Source organism: Mastigoproctus giganteus, chromosome 12 (assembly GCF_048544385.1).
Source record: "Mastigoproctus giganteus isolate SK-2022 chromosome 12, ASM4854438v1, whole genome shotgun sequence".
NCBI lineage: Eukaryota > Metazoa > Arthropoda > Arachnida > Uropygi > Thelyphonidae > Mastigoproctus > Mastigoproctus giganteus.
This window is the reverse complement of record NC_143586.1, coordinates 113,976,516-114,002,466: the sequence shown is the minus strand read 5'-3', so window position 1 is coordinate 114,002,466 and position 25,951 is coordinate 113,976,516. Positions and strand designations below refer to the sequence as shown.

Sequence of the window (25,951 nt, the reverse complement as noted above, 5' to 3'; positions counted from 1 at the left end):
GGCAGATATTGTTCCGCGTTGGCCCATGTTGTATCGGATAGGCAGCTCTTCTACAGTGCTGCGCCTACTTGCCTGTACGAGTCGTCGGACCCAGCACTCACCTCTAACACGAACCCTTTCGCTGACCTTTGCAGTTTTGTTGTTGAGTCGTTGTTCGACCATTTTGATGCCACCCCTGGTACACTAACTACGGCGGCTCTTGAACACCCCACCAGTTCAGTCATTTGGGAAATCAAGGCACCAGCTCGTTGGGCACCCACAATCTGTCCTTCATCAAAGTCTGATAAATCCATCCTTTTACCCATCACACTAGGAATTTTACTACCTACTGAACCACTTACACCTTATCTATGCTATTTGGGTCAACTAACTGCACACTCTTGTACCTCGCGTGGTCAATGGGTTGCATTCAGTTTTCATATGGGTGGTCATACTCAGTGTATATAAATAAATAAATTTTCTGTTTATACTCCGGGATGACCAAACGGTCAGAGGAGTTTATAAGATACACAGAATACAAGAAACAGCACCGTATTCAGCAGTCACGGGCTTGAACCCCGGTCAGTCAAGGCACGTGTACTTATGCACCTGCGAGCCTGACCACTAGGCTACGGCGGCCTTGATATAAGGATAATGAATAATATGGATTATATAAAAAGCATGAATTGATCCAAATATTTTAATGCAAGTTTAGTGCATTAATTAATTTTAGGTAGACGAAAAAAAACCGGTTTAATAGCTAGAAATCATTCACATTGAACATATTTGTACTCCTTCAAGAAGCCTTAAGAACTTTGGCACCTGTGCTGCAGGCGATGGTCAGGCCACACCTAGAGTACTGTATACAGGTCTGGAGACCTCATTTCAAGAAGGATGTAGAGCTGCTGGAACAAGTACAGAGAAGGGCAACAAGATTAGTGAATGGAACAAAGGGGTGCTCTTACGAAGAAAGGCTTAAGTTTTGCAAATTACAGTGTCTGGAGACTAGGCACCAGCGAGGTGATCTGATAGAGGTGTATAAAGCCTTGAATGGTTTAAGCATGCTCAATGCTGATGGGATTCTTCCTCTAGCTCAGAAAAATCACCTGAGAGGGCATAAATTCAAATTGAGGAAAGACAGATGTAGGATAGGCGTGCGGAAATTTGCCTTTAGCCAGCGGGTGGTTGGTTGGTGGAACAGACTTCCATCCCTTGTGGTGGAGGTTGATAGCCTAAATAAGTTTAAGGCTCAGCTGGACAGGTATTTTGAACGAACAGAGGGGTGAAGTGGAAGTGGGTTTTTTTTTTTTTTTTTTTGGCTGATGCTGCATAAGCTTGCTTTCTTGCATCAAATGCCTCTACTAATGCTAATGCTAATGCTATCAGAAGTTGAGTGGCAGATATGCGGTGATTTAAAGGTAATCGCCATTTTATTAGGGCTACACTAAGTATTGTTGCTTTCTCCGCAAGTGGGATAGTTCTGCCAAGGATATGCCCTCTGAGAAGAGGAGTTAAAGAAAATCATTAACACCTGGAATGAGGAACATAGCATTTAAACCTCTTGTAGATCCAAATAAAGTTTTGCTTCCACCACTCCACATCAAACGAGGGCTCATGAAAAATTTCGGGAAAGCTTTGGAAGTGCAGTCCTGCATTCATATGCTTGCAAGAGAAATTCCCAAGACAGCCCACAAATAAGGCAAACTTTTCAAAGACAAACAGTTCTAATGTGCCCTTAGTGATAGCAAGAAATCAGCATGGAGAGCTTTTCGAAATGTTTCAACTAGTTTTAAAGAAAATGTTAAAGCCGGCAACTATTTTTACATCAATTTTTATTTCAGCAAAATATCTGACAAATGAAAACATAATATAAAAGAGGAAGAAAATATTTGATATACAGTAATCTCTCATTGTAATGCTTTCACCTTTTTTTTTTTTTTTTTCACATTTTCTTCTGGTACCATGCAGTGATTATAAAACTCCCTGTTGTAAGACTTTCCCCACTTAGTGTTCTTTAAGGTAGTGCTTTTGAAAGTGCTAAGGCATAATTATAAATGGGTTTTAAGTAATTAAACCATATAATATCAGTGTAGATACTTTGAATGCTTCACAAGTAAAACATTACAAACGAACTCACCTATCAATGTGAACAGTAATAATAACTTATATCTACTGTAACTGTATTTCTGAATGTGTAGCATTCCTTTTAAATAAAATACACTTTCAAGGTGATATTCTCTTAAAATCTGTCTACCTTGGTACCGTACATATTTCATCATTTTATATATTTTAAATAAAATAAAGCAGAAATTGCTACTATTATATATTGCAAAAGTGAATCAAAATTTATCTGAACAAACAAGGATTCTTTTGAAATAATTTCCAGTAAAACACATCAGAATGAAATTTTTATACAACAAAATGATTTGGGCACTCCTGAGCAGTTCATTGTAAAGCAGTTTTTCTGTTTCTGTAATTTACAAACCAGAACAAATAAACATTTCAGATATGAAATGTTTATTTGTTCTGGTTTTCGAATATCAAGGTTGAAACTATGACACCCTTGATATTAAAATTTTAAAAATGAACAATCATCTCAGACATGAAATGTTCATTTTTTGAACTATTACGTCCCTATCATTTGATCGAATAATAACTCTGTTTTATATTCACATGATCGGTGATAGTTAAAGTCCAAAAAGTACAGGCACAAAATCCAGCCTCTTTCATTGGGAAATACTGCAATCAGTTTAACTAACACATTAGAGGACATTATCTTGAAATAACACAGGATCCCATTACTATTAAACAACAAAATGCACTAAAAAAAAATCAAAATTCACTTTGACAGAAAAAAAATGTATGCTACCAGTGGAAGGCATCTCTGTAGCCAGGTGGGAAGGAGCAGCAGTTCGTAGCACATGCTTCTTGATTAGACAGGGGTTCGAGCCCATCACCACCAAATATGGAGGATGCGGAGAGGTCAAGGGAATGACCACCACATATTCCCGGAGCAATATGGCCGTAGTTGCTAATGCTCCTAAAAACCAAATAACAAACAAAAAAAAAAAAAAAAAAACAGCTACCAGTGGAGAGTTTTTGAAATTAATTTGGAAGTTCTGTAAAAACTAAAGAACTATACATAATACTGTTTTTAAATACATTTTCCAATTTTGATAGCACTGAGGAACAATGGCTGAGAACGGCTGTCAGATTCAGAAACAACATTAAGATCAGATTTCTGTAATTTAAATTCAGGTCAACCATCACTAATACGGCCACCGGTTACACCGCTAATGCGGACATAATTTCAAATTTCCCAGGTCGGTGCACCGACCTGCCACTACTGTTTTGGTGACATTGGTGGCAACAGCTGATGCTGATGCCAAAAGCATCAGCTGTTGGCACGAACTTATCGGCGCAAAAACACTGGCAAGCCATTCCCAGTTGTTTTTCTGCTTGTTTGTTTGTTGTTTTGGTTTTTAGGAGCATTAGCAACTAAGGCCATATTGCTCCGGGATATGCGGTGGTCATACCCTGACCTTTCCGCATCCTCCGTATTTGGTGGAGGGTGATGATGGAGGGTGGTGATGGGCTCGAACCTCTGTCTAATCAAGAAGCGTGTGCTATGCACTGCTGCTCCTTCCCACCTGGCTACAGAGGTGCCGAAATTGTTTTTCTGCATTTATTATTATAACCTGCTCACATTTAGCCCCAGCCATGGTTCCAATGCCTGAAGGAAGCGCCTCTCGTGGTGGAAAGCACAAACACCATACATTGTCCATAATAGATAAAGTTGAACTTCTTAAAAACTTGACAGCGGTGTGTCTGTGAGAAGTTTAACTGTGCTTAATTGTAAATCCCAGCAATTTCTCTCAGTTCCTCTTATTTTAGTAATTTTCTTTTAGCCATTGCTTTTCAGATTATTATTTTTTTTTTTTTACAACACAATTGTACAAACTTGCAGAAAAACACAACACAACATGACTAATACAGAGCCCTAACAAACTTGTTTTCACAAAATATCTAACAATACCGACAAACTTATTGGAATGTTTGAGTTTATTCTATCATAATTAGTTTTATTTATTATGACCTTCATATGTATGCCGTAAACGTCTCGCACGTACCTGGCCGACACGGCTTCTCAAGAAATAAAGTAACTAACATATGTTGGCCACATACATGCGACATAAAAAAAATACTTTTTTTATTTTAAGCGAAAAAAACGACAACACTGACATTACAATATTTATTTAGAATTACTAATCAAATTATTTGCTAAATATTTTTTGGCCCCTGGGGAATTTTTTTCTTAAACTAGTTAGGCAGTCAACATGTTAAAGGTAGGAGGAAGTGGTTAGCTGGTGGGTAAACTGTATGTGACGAAATAACCACCGGTGATCCAGCAAACTCACTAATCCGGCATCCCGAGGTCCCAACGCTTAGCCCCAGCAGCTTTTGCTCTCCCTCTTACAGCAGTGAGAGAATCAGAGTGGAAGCAGAGGGTGCTAAGAATCTCTGGGTACGACCAGACTGTCATGCACGGAAACTGAACTTGGCCTGTTAAAACGTAAGATCACTCATCGGTGAATACAGGATATCAGAGCTGGAAAAGGAATTAGAAAATGTGAATTGGAATATCATCGGTTTGGCTGAAACATGAAGAAGAAATGAATCACTTATAAGTTTATCAAGTGTAGAGTGGTTCTTTTCAAGACGCCTGTACTATAAATAACAGCAGTTATTTTATATATTACAAAAACTGTAATTTTTTAGATTCTTCCTGAATGATAAGCAGAGTAGGCTAAGGTCTGTTTATGCAATATCTACACAGTTAGAAGCCAATATTTTTAAAGCATATACTCCAAAAGGTTAGTTCAGGATAGCACTAAATACAGATTGGAGCAGGTATATATATTTGAGGCTTAGAGGGGAACAGGTATCCTGTGCGTTATCAGATACTCAGACTAAAGATTGTTGGATCCAATATCTCTCTATTACAGAAGATTTAGGAGAAGTCCAGTTGGCCTGCCTCCCTAAAATCCACTCATGCACACCTTCTCGATGGTAAGCCCTGTTACGTCACTCAGGTGGCAACGAACGTGTAGAGTGGTTCTCTTCAAGACGCCTGGTCAGCGTGAAGAGGAAAAGACCAAACCCTCCAAGCATATGACAGCACAACAAAACAAATGGCCCTCAGTCCCCAGCAGCTTTCACTCTCCCTCTTACGGCAGTGAGACCATCAGAGTGGAAGCAGAGGGTGCTAAGAATCTCTGGGTATGACCAGGCTGCAATGCACAGAAACTGAACTTGGCCTGTTACAACGGAAGATCACTCATCAGAGAAGACAGGATATTAGAGCTGGAAAAGGAATTAGAAAATGTGAATTGGAATAATCGGTTTGGCTGAAACAAGAAGAAGAAATAAATCACTTATAAGTTTATCAAGTGGAAATCTGCTGTACACCAATGGAAACAGTGAAAGGAGTGAAGGTGGAGTTGGGTTTCTGGTCCATAAAGATTTAAAAGTAGATCACCAAGGGTGTAAAGACTAATACTCAAGATTACTAAGAGGTACAAGCTAAAGGTTATAATGATTTATGCACCAACATCGAGCCATGATGATGAAGAGGTTGAAAAAATGTACACCGAAATTGAGTCTTCTAGATGAGCAGAAAACCCACTACACTATTATTATGGGGGACTTCAATGCTAAGGTTGGAAAAAGACAAAACAGTGCAGAAAGGGGAACTATAGGAAATTTTGGAATTGGTAAAAGAAATGAAAGACGTGGAATTCGCAGAATCTCAAGGATTGTCAGTAATAAACACTTTTTTCAAGAAAAGGGTGAACAGAAAGTGGACATGGAAGAACCCAAATGGATTAACAACTAATGAAATCGACTTCATCCTCACTAGAGAGATATACCGTGAATGATGTTACTGCCCTGAACAAGGTAAATGTTGGAAGTGATCACAGAATGGCAAAATGTACACTTAATATAGATGTAGGAAAGGAAAGGAAAAAACTGATTCGAGTAAATAATACAAAGGTCTTTGAGATAACAGAAGAGGAGAAAAAAGCAGTATGTACTGGAACTTAAGAACAAGTTTGAGCTTCTGCAGACTGCTTAGGACCAAGATATCAATGAAGAATATTACAACTTTCTGAAAGTGATAAAGCCCAAGAAACCTATAGGTAAAAAGAAATCCAAAGAAGAAAAAATTAGTCAAGAAACACTTGTTATGATGAACCGAAGGCGAAAAATGAAGAGCAAGATCAACACTGACAAGGAAAAAATTGAGTATACTGAGTTATCCAAAGGCATTAGAAAGAGACTCAGAGAGGACATAAGAAGATTCAACACAAGAAAAGTATAACAAGCATTAAAGGAAAACAAAGGATTTAAATCAGCAGCCATGAGCAGTAATACAGAATGACAAATGATACTGAAACTGAAGAATAGCGATGGTGTACTTATAAACAGCAGAGAAGGCATAATTCAAATAGCAGAAGACTACTATAGAGAATTACACAAGGAGCGAGGGAATGATGCCAGCAGTGGGGAAGATGGATTGCAAAGTAGCAACACATACGACATACCCGATATTCTTCCTGATGAGGTAGAACATGCATTGAAGAAAATGAAGAATCAGAAAGCCCCGGAGGAAGATGAAGTTACTGTAGAGTTGTTAAAATTGGGAGAAAGAGACATAACACAAAACTGGCAAGGTTCACAAAGTGCATTAGAAAAGGTGTGACGCCTAAGCAGTGGAATAATGCAATCATAGTTTCGCTGCATAAGAAAGGAGATAAATTAGAAATTGGAAATTATAGACCAATTAGCTTGTTATCCCACATCTACAAGTTGTTCACAAGAGTCATTACTAACAGATTATAAAGAATACTTGAAGAGAATCAACCAAAAGAGCAAACTGGCTTTAGGGCGGGATTCTCAACTATGGATCACCTTCACATAATATCACAGCTAATGGAGAAAGCAAATGAATATAAAACACCATTATGCCTGGAATTTGTGGATTATGAAAAGGCATTTGACTCCATACAGCATAAGGCAATGTTTCAGGCACTGGAAAGACAAGGCATAGGTACCCCACATATTATGATTTTGAAGAAAATATATGAGAGTGCTATCTCCTTTATTAGACTACACAAAGACAGTAGGAAATTTACAATAGAGAAAGAAGTTTGACAAGGAGACACAATATCTCCGAAGCTGTTTACTGCTGCCCTTGAGGATGCTTTCAGAAGATTAGACTGGTTGCAGAAAGGAGTTAATGTGAACGGAAAGTACCTAAACCATTTACGATTTGCAGACGATATTGTGGTCATAAGCCACGATCCCAAAGAATTAGAGGAAAATCTTAATCAGTTCTGCACAGTTAGTAAGGATTTTGGACTAAAGATGAATATGGCTAAAACAAAAGTAATGAAGAACAAGTATGCCACAGAAAGGGAAATAATGATTGAAGGAGCAGTAATTGAAAAGGTGGAGTCATATACTTATCTGGGGCAAGTTATTAGCTGTAATAATGATAAATGGGTGGAAGTCAAGAGAAGAATAAATTTTGGATGGACAGCATTCAGGAAAATTTAGTCACATAGTTAGGAGCAATATTCCAATTTGTCTGAAACGTAAAATAATGAACCAATGTATACTCCCCACCATGATTTATGGAAGTGAAACTTGGGCACTGACCAAAAGAATGGAAGAGAAGCTGAGAACTAAACAGCGAAGAATGCAACAAATTATATTAGGAATCAGACCGTTAGATAAGAAGAGAAACACATAGATTAGGCAGCAAACTCGAGTAAAGAACATTCTTATCAAAACTAAACTAAAATGGTCTTGGGCAGGACACTTAGCTCGAAGACATGATGACAGATGGACTAAGAAAATAACAGAATGGTACCCAAGAGGAGCTAGAAGAAAACCTGGAAGACAAAGGTGGAGATGGATAGACGAAATTCATGAATTTGTGGGTAATAAATGGATGGCCAGTGCTCAAAACAGAAGGAACTGGAAAGTTGCTGGAGAGGCCTTCATCCTGCAGTGGATTTAAAATGGCTGATGATGATATATTTGGGATATCTTCAATTACTTATGGGAACAGTAATATTACTGTTCAGCAAATGCTAATCCAGAGCAGTGAGTTACAACAGTCAATAAAGGGAGTTGGTTAGTAGTGGAAGTTTCTTACTGATAACACTGACACTAAATTGTAACCTAAGATATTTCAAGATATTTTACTGAGTAAACTAATTATTATTTTTTTTTAATTTAGCTTAATTATGTGGAAGACTAGATTTGGAAATAACAGTTTGACTCAGGATGGCATCAGGGATTCATCAGGCAAATAGGTATCCAACCCAATGGTTAAGCCTTCCTCATGCACCAGCCTACAAAAAGACATGCCTGGAACAGAAGGCACTGGTCCCAAAAAAGGCTATAATTCTGATTGTCAGGGAACAAAAGGTTAAATTATGATATTACAGTGTTAATAAGGTGGATATGCTTAATATCATTAGTGATATTAACCATATCATTAGTGATATTAACCATAGACAGCACCAGATCTTACAAATGTCTGTAATTTTACTCAACCAGGTTAGCAAGCATTCCTTAAATCTTATCAACCAACTCTAATCTGGAGAGATCATGCAGGGCTCATAACAAAATTTTTCAGAACATACTCTGCAGTTTTCAGCAGAAACAACTGCTTTCCTAAGGATGGGACACACTCGAATAGAAGAGAATTAAGAATAGGACAATTAAGGTTTGGACAGAGGTGGGAGCAGAGATGGGCAAAAGTTGAGGCCAATAGCTTTGGCAAGAGACCAGAATGCTCGGCTACCATTAGGGCAAGAAGCAAATTTTCTACTCCTATCCTGTTCAAAATCTAGTTTAGACTGATTAATAACTGCTTTACAACTGTTGCAAACTTTGGAGTAGGCAGAAAATGAAACTAAAGAATTAGAAACAAGCCAATTATGAAATGTAAAGTTCTTCTCTTGAGCAGCCCTAGCACATTTATTGGAAAACAAAGGTTTAGATAAAGGATGAGATTTTAAAGTGGAGTGTGGGATAAAGGATTCCATTCCTTCAAGATTAATTTCACTGAAACAAACTGAGCAAACGGTGACATCAGATTGGAAAACAAAGATTTAGATAAAGGACGAGATTTTAAAGTGGAGTGTGAGATAAAGGCTTCCATTCTTGCAAGATTAATTTCACTGACACGATCTGAGCAAACGGTGACATCAGAAGTTTTGAAACAGTAATCTGACAACGGAAAAGAAATCTCGCAGTTCATCCCATTTTGCATTCTTGTAAAGCCAAACAATACGAGGTTGGGAATAGCCATGAGATAAAGGCTACATTGGAGAAGAGACAATCATCAAGTTGTGATCTGAGGTGCCTAAAGGACCTCTCACTTCGACTGTGTACTTAGAAGAGTTGTTTTGTGAGAAAAAGATCAAGCGTGTTGGCTGAAAAGTTAGGATTGTCCAGTATTCTTGTAGGTAAATGAACAATCTGTGCAAGGGCATTAGTAATTGCAAAAGCCTCAGCATCTCGACAGTAGGGTCGGTGTGACTAGAAAACGGAAGCCAGCTGGTGTTGTGAACATTAAAATCACCAAGGAAAATTACCTCACTGTTAGGAAATTGGACTGGAGAGAGTCAAGTTGCAAAGAGATGTAGTCAAAGAGTTCCAAGTGACTAGTGGAGTTGGGAGAACGGTAGAGACAACAGATGAATTTGACAGAATGAGGTAGAGAGATTTTAAGCCAGAGAAGATCGAAAAGAGGAGATTTCAAATTACGAAGTCTCTGACAGGGAATATCGGAACGGACATATGCACAAGTTCCACCTTTGGGGCAAAAGGAATCATACAGCAAATAATTTAGGCAACTGAGATGAGCAGTAGTTGATTCAAACAATAACTGAGATTCTGTCAGAAAAAGTACATGGGATTACACTTGCAGACTGCAAGTGGAAATGGACATCGTTGAGATGAGAATTGAGGCCACGTATATTTGGGAAATTAATTAAGAAGTGTTTAGGAGGTTGAAATCTTTTTGCAGATAAGCTTGCTCTATTAGTTTGATAATTCATGGTGTATTCAATAGTAAGAAAAAGTGGGTGGGACATGCTGTATGAAATAATGAAATTTTTCGATATGGCATAGCCATATCGAAAAATATGGTAAGAATATACCTAGATCCTTGACATAATGTGGCCTCAACAATTCCCCCCCCCCCCACATACACACTACTCAGACTCCCTCCAGTCACTATCTGGCAGAGTAGAGGTAGCAAGACTATACACTAGCTGATCTGGAAGCCTGGTAACACAGAGGGGTGGCATTCCTCTGTGTGGTGTGGGCACCACACCTCGACCCCTGCTTATGTTGGTTCACACCTGGGTGGTCCTCCACCGTGTGCTTGTGCATGGAGGTTATACCCAGGATTACTTCACCATCTTGAAGGCAAACATTTTAGACTCCCAGGTAGCAAGTACAGCTTGTCTGGTGTATCTGAGAGAATGTCTGTAACAACCTCAAGGACCTTGGGTATTGGTAACGAAATGGTTACTAACACAATTTACTCTATAAAAATGACCTTATAGGGAGTTATATTGCGAAAATTTGAACTTCCGAGTCATGGAATAAATTACCAAAAAACAATGTGTTATTGGGTTCACATTACGATATTTTCGGGATATGATGATTGTAATGGGTTAATATCATAAAGTGGGGTACACTATATAGTATAGCTACATGCGTGGTTTGAAATGCAGTATTTATAAATGTTTCACATTCATTTTTTGGAATTAATGTTGATATTTTTGATTTTGCTGATATTTGATACTTTGGGGAGGGAAAAAAAAAAAAAAAAACTCTTAAAGCGAGAACTGCCTGTAGTATGCTTGATTTGAGTTATTTGCAGGATTTAATTATGATATCAGATATGGCACTGCTGGCCCGCAAACATTACATCTATACCAATTTAAGTGACCTGTATCAATTATCTTGCAAGCCTATCTACTACACTTTTGTCCATCATTGCAGATATCATATGAAAGGGTTTTTTTTTTTTTTTTTTTTTTTTAATAAAGAGGGAGAGAATAGTCTAAAAGAAGAATGTCAATTCATAATATTACTATTATATTGTTGTTATTTTTTGGTTTTTAGGAGCATTAGCAACTAAGGCCATATTGCTCCGGGGATATGCGGTGGTCATTCCTTGACCTTTCTGCATCCTCCGTATTTGGTGGTGACGAGCTCGAACCCCGGTCTAATCAAGAAGCGTGTGCTGCGCACTGCTGCTCCCTCCCATCTGGCTACGGAGATGCCATATAATATTACTGCTGCTATCATAAGACCGAGAGACCCCAGCTTTCTTCTCACTCAAATGGTTAATGCCTGCAGTTTACTTGCTATTCATTTAAAATTGTAGGGAATTTAAAGTGTTAATTCAATCTGCTTCTTATGCATTATTAATTTGCATAAAAAAATTTTATTAATTGAATTAAGAAGAAAACTGAGTATACATTAAGTAAAAATCATATTGCAGAGAATTAAGGCATTTATAATAAAAAAGTAATAATCACCAACCCCATTTTCAATACCAAATTGCACTCTCTCCTAGACATTGTAGGTGTTACTTACATCAATGTCATCAGCATCTGGGATATCATCATCCCTCCGTTTCTTCCTGGTGCTAGGAGGTGGTACAAAGTTCAATAACTGTATGCAGTCTTCTAAGAAATATTCTAAGGAGGTAAGAATAAAATGATATAATTCAAAATGAGAAGGTATCAACTTCTATTCTCAATAAATTTAACTATAACTTTATCATCAGAATAATCACAAAATACATCCAAATGTAAAAAAAATCATTCAAATATGATACAAATGTACAACTTAATAAAAAAATTTAAGTGTAATGATAAAGCGGTAAATGTAATCCAGATATCTAATGTGTAATGTGATTTAAGTAAAAAAAAAAGAAGCGTGCCTTAAAACTTCCAGGCTGTCCACAAACAGTACATCTTAGCAGCAGAATAATTACAAATGAAACAAATGCAGTGAGGCATGTGATAGTGATGTCAAACCTCTCATTAATTTAAGTGATGGATGGGGCAACAACCTTGATTAGTTTACCAACTAGTAAAAATCTCAATCTCAAAATGGACCTGCTGCTACACAAAGCAATGTGTGCTGTGATACTGGAAAGTTATTTCCACAACTAACCATTTCCGAGTACGAACAAATACACATTTTAAAGGTTCTTTCAAAGCAGTACCAACAAATTACGTGCATGCATATAAGATCCTCTTTTAACTCTAGAAACTGTGTTTACAAGTATTACCATATAAAGCTCTTTATAGATCAGCCTCTTTTTAATGACACAGAACATTATAATGACCTATGTCATTGGTGCCAGCCAATTTCCCATAAACTTAATACTGTCTTACATTTGTTATATCAACCCTGAAAGACAAACAAATTCTCTTAACAACCCAAAATTTTCCACCAATCTTATTTTTAACTTTTATTTATTACAATTTTTGCATTTCAAAATTAAACAATTCTAATTTATTGAAATTAATGGTGAGCTTGCAGGCTGAATGTGAGAAATCGCTCATTGGGGTAATGAAATTAACTTCCACTACACAGTATGCCTATTATGCCAATCGCAGACAAATTAAGATTTTAAAAGCTGTAATTACAGTAAAACGTCATTTATCCGGGACTCAATTATCTGGAGGGTTGGATTAACCGTGTTCCTTTATATGTATGTAGTTTTATTTTCAACAAACATTTAAAATATTATTTATCTGTGCAAGTGGATTCGTAAAGTACATACAGGAAATCACTGTCGCACCTCTCGTTTTGCCACCTGGTAAATCACGTCAGATGTTTTTACACCCGCAGATGCGGTCAAGCCTTGAAATGCCTTGACAAGCCTTGAAATGCCTGCTGCATTTATACCACCAAATAGCATACAAATGTAAATTATTCGCATTTGTCTACTAAACATGGCGAAAGCTTGTTCCTGTGCTTGCCAGGTGTTGTACGTATTGTAAAATTTGCTCCTCACATTAAAAAATTGTCTTGTAAAGGGCACGTGCCCACAAAGCAATTTTGTTATTAGTTACGCTCCATCCCAACCTCCATTGGAAAAACTATCTGCAGAAAATGGCAATACTGTTTCCACTTATCTTCACCCAACGTAATGCAACTGATACAACTTATGGACCAGGGGATGATTGAGAGCATGAAACGATTGTACAGAAAGACCTTGATCACGGAAGAAAAGATTCTTTTTTTTTTTTGGAAGTCACTAACAATTAAAGATGCTATCTTAAATAAGAAAAAAATTACTGATGATCACTTAATTCAAATTGCGCAAGAACCTATGGCAGGACCTGAAGAGGACAATGATGATAAACTACAGCCAGCTTGTAAAGTAAGTTGTAATGAGGCCCTAACAGCTGCAGGGACATTAAAGTAGTTCTGCTATAACGCGTATTTTCATAACGCAGATTTGCTCCAATGCGACTGATATATATTAGGGAACACTGCAAGCATAATGCAATTTTCACGTTGGCTCATGGGCGATTTCGTCTGCGAGTACCACCAAATAAATACAAAACCCGGCACCAAGCAGAATGTAGTGACCTGCGCAGCAATACATAAAAGTTTACAAAGCTTAAAAATGTCAAATGTAAAATGTGTGGGAGCTACATTTCCAATTTACTGTAGTTGTATTGGTCAGAGACACACTGTTGTTATTTGCTGCATTCACAAGACAACACGTGATATTGGAGACTGAGTCATGTTTTCAGGGACTCACATTTTTCTGTTCAAATAGAAATTTAGTGAGCAGAAATTTAGTGTGAGCAGAAGAGCAGGTTTCTGGAGATCACTACCATAAAACAATAAAAACAATTAGAAGTTCCTGGTTTACTGGGCTTTTCCGTTGGTATAATCTAATTATAAACAGGAGGTAAACTCGATCTTACTGCATTTGGGACAATTTCGATAGCTGGAATTCTGTTATTATGGAAATATGTTTTCCCCTCCATGAAATCTTAAATCATATAAAAAACATAAATACATTTTCAGAAGATCTTCTCTTTGTTTTGTCTCATGTGTGCAATTTGTGCATCCCATATTTGTCATTACTGATTACTTATCTTTTTTACTCTCTTAATTTTACAATTTAAAAAAAAAAAAAAAAAAAAATGTCAGTTAACAGAAATATCAATCAAGAAAACTTCATATCTTGTCAAGGTTTATTATTTGGTTTTTTTTAGGAGCATTAGTAACTAAGCCCATATTGCTCCAGGGATATGCGGTGGTCATTTCCTGACCTTTCCACATCCTCCGTATTTGGTGGTCACAGGCTCGAACCCTGGTCTGATCAAGAAGCGTGCGCTACGCACCGTTTCTCCTGCCCACCTGACTATGGAGGTGCCTCTTGTAAAGGTATATTTACTGTAATATTCATTTATTAGAAATTTAAGATTTTTAAACTTCTGTTAGCAATTTATTGGATTTCTAACTTTTTTTCGTGTTTTACTTACTGGACTGAAAATTGTTTCAGTGCTCTGCTCCATCTTTATTTTCCCCATAAGCCCTGTTGTTTTTAATGCGTGAAATATCATAATGCGGAGATTTTTAGGAACACATGTACAGTCAGTCCTCGTATAACACGTGTTTACATTACACGAATTCGATCATACACGATTCATAAATAGGGGAATGATATCTTATATAACACGAACCGAATTCGCTTATGCATGATTCGCCTTTGTGTTTACAATAAATGGCAGTCGAAGGCGGAACCACCCCAACTGAACGCAACACGATAGGAATGAAGAGAAGAATCTGAAAATGTATTTGTTTTTTATATCAGTGAAGGGGAAACACATTTCACCATAATAACGTAAAAATCGACACAATTCCAGCTATAAGTATTATCACAAATGCAATTAGATCGAGTTTACAAATGCAATTAGATCGAGACCAGTTTATAACAGATTCCACTAGCAGAAACGCAACTGGAAATTGTTTTGTTTTATGGTAGTAACCCCTAGAAATGTGCTTTAGTAAAATGTGAGGCGTTAATAGTGTATCTCTGCCTTTACGGTGTTGTTTACTCAGTTGCTACACGCGCGCAGCTTTGTTTATGTGTATCAAGCGTGCCTCCTCGTTTTGTAATTGTGCTTTATTCCCTAAAAATGAGTAAAATACTTAAAAGGTGTGAAAAGGAAGCGTCCTGGTGAAGACACTGCAGATTCACAGAGAAAAACAAAAGCAATATCGATAAACAGAGGTGGACTGGATCAAAAATTCTTAACAGGGAAAATTTGTAGTGACCTTATATTAGCGTTTATGTCCAAAATCGCACTGGCCTCCGGCCCATCGGAGTTTCCCTGTTAAGGCTTATGGCCAGTCCGCTTCTGTCGATAGAGAAAATATATGAAATTGTGAAACGCTTTGAGCGAAATGAAAGACCATGTGATATTGCATGTGCTACACACCTAAATGAGGCAACGCCGAGAATTATAAAGAATGCAGAGAAAATAAAAACGTTCAGAGCAGGAACAACTCAAAGTGTAATTAAAATCCATTAGATTAAGACCCAAAGAATTGGAAGAGATGGAACAGCTGTCATCTGAAAGATAGAAAATCAAACAAAAAACAAGTTTGCTTACGATCGAAACAAAATCATTAGCAATATTTTATTACGTAATAGTCGTAATAAAATACTTACGTATTACTTAAAATGCTTATGTATTACGTATAATAATAAATAATCGTAATAAAATACGTAATTATTTTATTACGATTATTTATTGTGTTTGGTAATGTTTTGGTTACAAATGTGTGTTCAATCTTGGATGGTCGGCACCTAACCCTATTTTTCCCATAGGGCCTGTTGTTTATATTGCACGATTTTGCATTGCACGAGGGTTTCTAGGAACACAACTATCGTGCTATACGAGGACTGACTGTACCATGTTATAGCAGAACAGACTATTCGTGAAAAGTCAAGAGGATGTAGATTATATTGAAATGTTACAGGTCCATGTGCACATAAGAAAAATAAAAGACAAAATAATGCTACAAAAAAAAAAAAATTTACAGACTTTCTATCAAAATGAATAAAATATTGTTGTTGTTATATACATGCAAGATCTTCTATTTTTGTGTGTTTTGGAAGCCGTATAAATAAATAAGAACATAATTTGATTCACCATGTTTTTCAATTATCCTCTAGAATTACCACATCCTCGAATTACCACGGATAATCGACATTTCATTTTAATGGCATGCATTCTAAGACCGATGTCATTAAACAGTTCAGCATTCATAAGAGCTCAAGTACAATTCTTTTTTTAAGAGAAAATTCTGTTAAACTGAAAAGATTGAGAGCTTAGAGATTGTTATTTCAAATGCAAACCTTAAAACAAGGTTTGCTTCTGAAAGTATTCAGAATTCGCTTCTGAATTCGAGTTAATACAATAGGAGGTGCAATAAGCCTTTCTAACATTCTGTCAGAAAGGTTTATTGCACTTTATCAAGCTGAAAATGTTCTTCTTATCTTATATTAATACCCACAACTGAGATGAAACCTTATCTTTTTCTTGGTTTTTGCTTTTCACAAATTGCATTTTTTGAGTTGTTGTGTCACTTTTCCATATGATGTGTGATGTATTATATATGTTCTTTTATGTGTGTATTTTTTTTTCTTTTTTTTTTGATTTGGTAGTTGTTGGCGCATCGGCTTCTGTGGCCATATTGCACCTCCCAAGGTTTTTGCAGTACTTTGATCCAAGCCCGAGGCTGGAATCGAACCCGCGACCTTTGGGTTGCCAGGCAGGTACTTTACCCACTCGGCTAGCCCGGTCGGCTATGTGTGAGTATACACGATTGTGCTGTTAGGTAAGTTCACACACATATATGCATAATAAACTATTGTTTTCACTATGTCTGTCTGTCTGAATGTATTAACTTGAAATGGAGGGATTTTCATGAAATTTTATATTTCAGTCTTTTAGAAAGATTTGTTGAGCCATTCCAAATTTTATTATATTGAAAAAATAGAAATCCAGCAATTATTATTATTTATTTTGTTTTATACATATCACACATAGGCTATCCTTTACCACACAGAGTAATAATTGAAGCACTGGATGGATTTTCATAAAATTTTATATTTAACTCTTTTAGAAAGAGATGATGCTGAGCTGCCAAAATTATATTAAAATGGGGAAAAATAGGAATCTGGCAATTATTTCTTTTTCATACATGTCACATTAGCTATCCATGTACTTTATGTTGCAGCTGAAGTACTGGATATTATGTTTGTCGTTGTGTGCTGATTGGAGGAATGTATGGGCAATATGGTGGATGAACTTAAACAAAAATGTTCTCAGTTTGTGCATAAAAGTCATGTTTCAGAAAGTTGTAGTTTTGTTACAGTAACAAAAACACACAACTTTATTACTGAAATCCAGGAAGAAATAGCAAGCTGCATTACAAAGGCAGACAGCATACTACAATTCTTAACTTATTATTAGAAATGTGGAGTGAATATTACAAAAGTGAAAAACAATTACTTTTATACATTATTAGTTAATCAATTAGTAATCAATGTGTTACACATTAGATTGTGACCTTTCATGTTAGTAACACCCCAGTTAAAATTCAGATGAATTACAAATTCATACATCTATCTTCCTCTGAAAGTGTTAATACTGACTGCTAATGTGCTGTCTTTAGATTTCTTGGTCTCCCTGTTTGTCACCTTTCATACTGGTCTGATCTCGACAAAACCTTTGGGACCACTGTAAAAGCATGCTATAATTAGTTGACTTACCACAATTCCTGCAGCAATTCATAATTTTGTGTCAAGATTCAACCATGTAAAGTTTTAATTTTAATAAGAGATCTTGGATCTGAAACTGTGATCAGACTTTAATCAATATCCCCATCCATTTTTAAAAGCTTCTACACACACACATACACATTCAATGCAGGAACTGTTTCCAGCACACACTAATGCAGAGGTTAAAGTTCAAATTATTACCCTGATAAACGTTAATTGCAAAAGCTTATGAAGTGAAGAGTATTTACACAGTATGCGATAACCCTCATATTTCTTAATTTTTTCATTTGCATCCACATATTAAACATTAAAAAGATCATTCTTTCGACAGAACCAAAACTTCAAGTTAATTAGGAAACATGAAAAAAAAAAAAAATCTAGAGTTTCAACTTTAAGTAAGACAACTCAAATATGTGGAACAACAAAAATGCCACTGCCACTGAAAAATGGTTCAAAATTTGCATTACACCACTCACAGGAAGGAAAACCCACGGTAAAAGTGAACTTTGTTTTTCATTTTCAAAAAGTAATACAGATGTATTCACATCTTCTCATTCTGTAACTGTGCAATCAGATATGAAGTTCTCTGATCTACATATCTGACAGAACAGATGGGCTGCCAGAGCAGGTCATGGAGTTTTGTCAATGATATATAGCAATTTTGCCAGCAGAGACAAGGAAGTGATTATCCCTTTGTATAAGGCAATGGTCAGGCTACACCTTAACCAAGGCCTCATTTTAGGAAGGATGTAGGGTTGCTAAAACGAGTACAGAGAAGGGCAACAAGATTAGTGAGAGGAACAAAGGGGTGTGCTTACAAAGAAAGGCTTAAGTTCTGCAAGTTGCAGCATCTGGAGACTAGGTACCCGTGAGGTGATCTGACTGAGGTGTATAAGGCCTTGAATGGTTTGAGCAGGCTCAATGCTGATGGGATACTTCTGCTTGCTCAGATTAAGAACCTGAGGGTGCATAGAGTCAAATTGAGGAAAGACAGTTGTAGAATAGCTGTGCAGAAGTTTGCCTTCAGCCAGTGGGTAGCTGATTGCTGGAACATCCTTCCATCTGTTGTGGAAGTTGGTAGCTTAAATAAATAAGACTGAACTAGACAAACATTTGGAGCGACTCGATGGATGAAATGGGAAGGAATATATTTTTTTTTTTTGCTGATGCTGTATAAGCTTGCTTTCTTGCTCATATGCCTCTGCTAATGCACTTTTATTAATATGAGTATGGTATATGTGTACATACATACGTTAATAAATTTAGGAGTGTCACATGACTTTCGAACCTCTTGCGAATTACTGGGGAAAATCTATTTTCAAATGCCTTGAAAATAATTGTGAATCTGATTGTAAAAACTAATCAATTAAATATCTCCTGGATTGTGAGATAAATAGATAACCCTGCATTATAGTAAAAAATTAAAATTTTAACTAAACAGAATTTGCACTTAGCAAAAACTTTATCAATATTATACACATTGGCTGACTAACTCACCTTGAACGGGATATGATCTTCCTGGTACTTCTATAATAGGACAACCGCCAAAATATTTCTGAAAGAGGCTTGTATCAATTGTTGCAGACATCAGGATAACTCGAATCTCAGGAAAGGCACATACCATATCTCTCAGAACAACCATAATGAAGTCAGACTGTTGGGAAATTATAATATAATATAATACATTACAATACAATATTAAAAACAAGATTAGCCAAGTGCCAAACCTTGCTTGGCTTGAGACTATAGAAATCAAATAAAAATTAATTATATGTATATGTAACTGATACTCATGATGACAATGCATGTCTAATACTTGCCAAAAGTTCATTCTTCTAATAAATATCAAGCTCCCAAGAACAACAAAATGAACAGCTGAAAAAGCCTGAGTGACCATATAAAGTTTTTACATCAACTCATTTAGACTATTTAGAAAATAAAAAATAATTCTAAACAATGGAATTGAAAATTTCACTAAAAGAAAAACAACAACAGACTGTGCATTGTTTTGGCCATGTATAGGATTTAATCTGGTACTAGTATGCATTGCAGTACAGGCACTCCTAGACTTTTTTGTGATCATTTTTTCACACCTGCTTTGGTGTATACTTAAATATATACTTCAATATGTTAATATAAAAATGCATGTTAATTTTAACAAATAAAAAAGCTAAATAGGAAACGTTCAAGGAAGTCATTCCAAAAACTACTATGCATTTTTATATTAACATATTCAAGTATATATTTAAGTATAAACCAAAACAGATGTGAAAAAATTATCACCTTAGTGCAGGAAGGGGAGAAAAAAAAGATACATTTGATAATTAGAAATTATCAAAGAATCACGAATCCTGTTGTAAATAAAAATATGTAATGAAAATGCTCAGGAGATTAAGCATAGCAAGGCATATCAAAAATCCATTCTAAAAGTACAAAGAACAGGAATCAGAAAATCTTCACTTATTTTGGAAGCAAAAGGAAAGACAAGCTTAATGGCAACAGTTGCCAGTGGTGTATCCCACTGTGATGGATAACTTGTTTGCTGAGAAAGGGATATATTCTGAGGCAGAAATGTTGTCGGCTTCTTTAGCAACTCTGTCTGCTTCCTCGTTACCATGTATTCCGACATGACTCGGGATCCAGCAAAATCTAATATTACGACTTTGTTCAAGGAGTTTTGATACTCTGTATTGAATTTGCTGTTGTAGTGGATGTTTGTTAGAATTGATATTTTGTATTGCGATCCTGCAGCTTCGTCAGTGGCGTTATATTATTCAGGTTAAGCTCTCTCTACTGAGGTTTTTTTTTTAATCTCACGCTCGCAGGTTTATTGGTTCTTTGTTGTTGTTGATAATGTTGTTCCTATTCAGATGTAAAAAGAGTTTTCTGTAGGGGGGGTGACCTGGTAAGGATTGTCTTTTAGCTGCATAAGAAAGTAATTGATTTTGTCTTCTGATTTGCAAAGGAGGGCCTCAGCATACAGGCTCTGCACAGGCGAGGTGTGGAAAGCTCCAAGGGCTAATCGGAGTGCACAATGATGTACCGGGTCGAGCCATCTCAGGGCACTAGGTCTTGCCGAGTCATAGAAAGGGGCACCATGGTCTTAGACCAAATTAGTAGGCAATATATCGCCTACTAATTTGGTCTCTAAGTTTAAAAGTCCTATCTCCCCAGGATATGGCAGATAGGACTTTTAAAATATTCGTTTTCTTTAGACGGTGCATGGTTGTGTGGCTGATATGCTCTAAGAAGTCAATTTTTTTGTCAAAAACAGGTTCTAAGAAATGGACACTTTTTTTAACTGGGATGATCTGTTCTTTCAGCGTGAGTTTGGGGTCAGGGTGGAGATTCCTTTTTCTGCAGAAATATATACATATGGTCTTTTGTACTGAAATTCTATATCCATTTCTTTCTGTCCATTTTATGATTCTGTTTATGGCTACTTGTAATTGTCATTCTATTATCCTCATATGCTGTGCTTGTTAAGAAATACATAAATCATCAGAATAAATGGTTGTAAAGATGTTTGGGATTTGTTCTATTATTGTGCAGAGGTGGACTGCTAAAAAGTATGGCACTTAGTACAGATCCTTGAGGTACCCATTCTTCCTGATATGTTTTGGAAAGTGTATCGTTCATTCGAACTTAAAAGGTCCGATTCTTAAGGAAATTGTATATGTAGAGGGGTAGATATCCTCCAAGGCCAAGTTGATGTAACAGTCTATGAATACAATAGGTTATATCATATTCCTTCTCAATATCTAAATTAACCACGACTTGATGTTGTTTTCTGAGAAAAGCATTTCTTACTTGATTTTCCAAATTCATGTGTTGCCTGAATCGTTTTCCCAACTCCGCTAATCACTGGAACTCTACTTTCACCAGAACAACTTACCTAATTGAGGGGTGGGGGTGGTAATTTTAATGTTTACAACTCCAGCTGGCCTCCATTTTTAAGTCACGGCCCCAGCTGTTCGAGATGCTCAGGATTATGCAATTACTAAGTAAGTACAGTAAACCCCCATTACTCGCAGTATCTGTATTCGCGGTCGCTGATTTAATATAAAATGAAAGCTTAAAAAAAAAATGCTAATTTTAAATCGCCGTGATCATTTTCATGGTCACGGCCCAAAAATACATGGGCGTGGCTAAAATTATCTTTCCCGGTAAAACAGCGCTCAGTGGGTGGGGGGTGGAGAGGGGTGACAAAATCGCAAGCTTGCATGTTTCTCGCTAATCCTTGTTCAGTATGTGTTATGCGCTTGTAATGGAAGGTTTCGTCGTTTGCTTTTAATTTATAAATTGAATAAATTTATCAATTTATAAATTGATATGCTTACAAAAGTGATAAATCTACCATTTTGCAGTGTAAAACAGACTTTTTCGAGTGTGTTAATGGAAGAAAGTGACTTTATTGTGGACAAGTTCTTTCTAACCCATACAAAAATATGGCTACGAATAACAAGGGAAATGTGGAAAAGATCAAAGAAGGTGATGAACATTAGCGAATAAAACTGAGTTATTAGATAAAATTTCTAATGGTGAAAGTGTCTCCTCAGTGGCAAAACATTATAAAATCAATGAGTCAACGGTACAATCAATCAAGAAATCGGAAGAAAAAATCCACCGTAGTGTCCGTGAAAACACGCTAATTGTTTCAAAAATTTGCTCTGTAACTCGTAATTTTAAATTAGAAAAAATGGAAAAGGCTTTAAATTGGACAGAAGACCGAACTCAAAATAAAATTCCCTTAAGTTCACTCATCATTCGTGAAAAAGCAAAACTCCTTTATCAACACTTTAGCGAAACTGGTGATGGCATTGGCGGGATACGTTTTTTTAGCTAGAAAAGGCGCTGGTTTGAAAGATTTGTTTGAAATTTCTAATGAATATTACATTTAATATTAAATTGTTTCTTATTTTCATTTCGATGCCATATGCTTGCATTTCACTATGTGCTGTCTATATACATATAATACGGGGTTACGTTCCTGAGAAATGCCGCGAATACCGAAAACGCGAATACTGAGTTATGGCTCCCATAGTAATAAAGGGGTTCCGTTCCAAAGTACGAAATATATAAGAAAAACTAGTCTAAAATTTTGTCTATGTATGTATTATATGTACCTTCATAATATGACTATGTACATAGACAGTACATAGTGAAATGCAAGCATATGGCATCGAAATGAAAATAAGAAACAATTTAATATTAAATGTAATATTTATTAGAAATTTCAAACAAATCTTTCAAACCAGCGCCTTTGCTAGCTAAAAAAACTTATCCCGCCAGTGCTATCACCAGTTTCGCTAAAGTTTTGCCTTTTCACTAATGATGGGTGAACTTAACGGAATTTTATTTTGAGTTCGGTCTTCTATCCACAGATTTAAAGCTTTTTTAAATTTAACATCACGAGTTACAGAGCAAATTTTTGAAGCAATTAGCGCGTTTTCACGGACACTACGGCGATTTTTCCTTCCGATTTCTTGATTGATCGTATTGACTCATTGATTTTATAATGTTTTGCCACTGAGGAGACACTTTCACCATTAGAAATTTTATCTAATAACTCAATTTTATTCGCTAATGTCATCACCTTTGATCTTTTCACATTTCCCTTGTTATTCGTAGCCATATTTTTGTACGGGTTAGAAAGAACTTGTCAACAATAAAGTCCCTTTCTTCCATTAACGCACTCGAAAAAGTCTGTTTTACACTGCAAAACGGTAGATTTATCACTTTTATAAGCATATCAATTTATAAATTGATAAATTTATTCAGTTTATAAGCATATAAATTAAAAGCAAGCGAGGAAACATTCCATGACAAGAGCATAACACATACTGAACAAGGATTAGTGAGAAACATCCACGCTCGCGATTTTGTCACCCCTCTCCCCCCACCCACTGAGCGCTGTTTTGACCGGGAAAGATAATTTTAGCCACGCCCATGTTTTTTTATGGCGGAAAATGTTAACGGCGCTTTAAAATTCACATTTTTTAGGTTTCATTTTATATTAAATCAACGACCGCGAATACGCGAAACCGCAAATACAGATACCGCGAATAGCGGGGGTTTACTGTACATTCATAGACAAAATTTTAGACTAGTTTTTCTTATATATTTCATACTTTGGAACGGAACTCCTTTATTACTATGGGAGCCATAACTCAGTATTCGCGGCATTTCTCAGGAACGTAAAGGGGTTTACTGTACATTGTATAGATTGCTCATTTACCTACCAGAATATCAGACAATCTTAACCACAGAGCCAACTTGCTTGATCTTTTTCTCATAAACAACCGTTTATGAGAAAGTATACACGGTTTATGACAAGTATACACAGTCAAGGTGAGTGGTCCTCTAGGCACAGCCTGGTAATGGTTTCTTCTCCAATGGAGCCTTTCTCTTGGTGCCATTCTGAACCTTGTGTTGTTTGTCATTACAAGAATGCAAAATGGGATCTGCGAGATTTCTCTTCTTCTTTTCCTTGATTGGATTACTGTTTTAATTTCGTTGACACAATCTGAGCAAATATTGACGTCTTCTGATGTCAATATTTACTCAGATTGTGTCAATGAAAATATTCTTGTAGTAATGAAATCCTTTACTTCACATTCCACCTTAAAATCTCATCCTTTATTTTCCTTGGTTTTCGTTAAATGTGCTAAGGCTGTTCAAAATAAGAATGCTGCATATCGCCTATTGGCTTGCATCTAAATCTCCATGTATACTTTCTGCTTACACCAAAACTTGTAACAATTGTAAAGCAGTTATTAATCAGTTCAAAGTAGATTTTGAACAGGCCAAGAGTAGAAAACTTGCTTCTGCTCTGAATGGTAGTCAAGCATTCTGGCCTCTTGCCAAAGCTACTGGCAACAAATTTTGCCCATCTCTACTCCCACCTCTGTTCAATTGCCAACTCAGCAAAAGATAAAGCCAACCCACTATAGCATCCTACTTTTCTTCTAACTCTTGTATTGATGATCTTGGTAAACAAACTTTTGCTATTCCCAGTACACTCCACTCATACCTCCTGTGGTCATCTGTGAAAAAATTTTGAACCGTCTTGATGCCAAGAAAGCACCAGCTCCTGATGGTTTTTGTTCTCAAAACCTGTGCTCCTGAGCTTACTCTAGTTCTGTGTTACTTTTTTAAACTTTCTTATTCCACTGATTTTTTCCCTTCTGCTTGGAAATTTGCTCATATCAAGCAAGTTCCTATGCAAGGTGACAAATCCCTCTCATTGAATCCCAATGCACTTATCCTCTACTCTTTCCTAAAGTAATAGAGAAATCCATTAACTGCCAACTCCTAAACTATCTTGAAACCATCCATCAAATCGATTTTTGCCAGTAAGTATTCAGTCAGTATCGATCCACTGGTGATATATCCTGGCTTATGTTACCTGTCTACATCCATATACATAGATAATGTGTTTATATACATATATGTAAATTCTGGTGAAACTCAAGCAGGTTGCTCTTGACATTTCAAAGGCTTTTGATCGCATTTGGCATATGGGTCTTCTAAATAAGCTTTTATCTTATGGTTTTAGAATTTTTTTTTTTTTTTTTTGTAATTGGGTTCCTCTCTCTTTCTGATCTGTGAGTGATGGTAGATGGCTCAGTCTTCTAACTTTTCCACTAATACTGGTGTTCCCCACGGTTTAATTCTTCCTACCACTCTTTTCCTCTTGTATATTAATGACCATCTTCCATTGATTGGAAATCCTATCCACAGTTTTGCTGATGATAGCACATTACATTCCACCTTCCAGTTTGAGAAAACTTGCCCTGCACAAACAGCTTCAACTTCTGGAATACTCGCTACTAATTCATCTAATTCTCCAGTGGAGTAAAGATAATTTATATAGTTAGAGAAGGACATTACGTGGCAGTTTTCCATGAAATCTAGTGGTCTATAATGACTACTTTTATAGCACATGAATATTCAGATGTTTATTTAGCTAACAATCTAAATCTCTATATATTAAATATTAAAAAAAAACTAACTAAATCCCTATACTTAATTATGAGGGGT

At 36.4% G+C, this 25,951-nt stretch overlaps 1 protein-coding gene across 1 annotated transcript in view; it reads right to left on the bottom strand.

Moving 5' to 3' along the window:
- LOC150077352 (ATP-dependent RNA helicase A-like) overlaps positions 1 to 25,951 on the bottom strand; it is a 338,077-nt gene that overhangs the window by 124,139 nt on the left and 187,987 nt on the right. Inside the window, 2 exon segments of the mRNA XM_090386433.1 lie at positions 11,674 to 11,777; positions 19,406 to 19,562. Coding sequence (XP_090242559.1) covers positions 11,674 to 11,777; positions 19,406 to 19,562 — 261 coding nt within the window.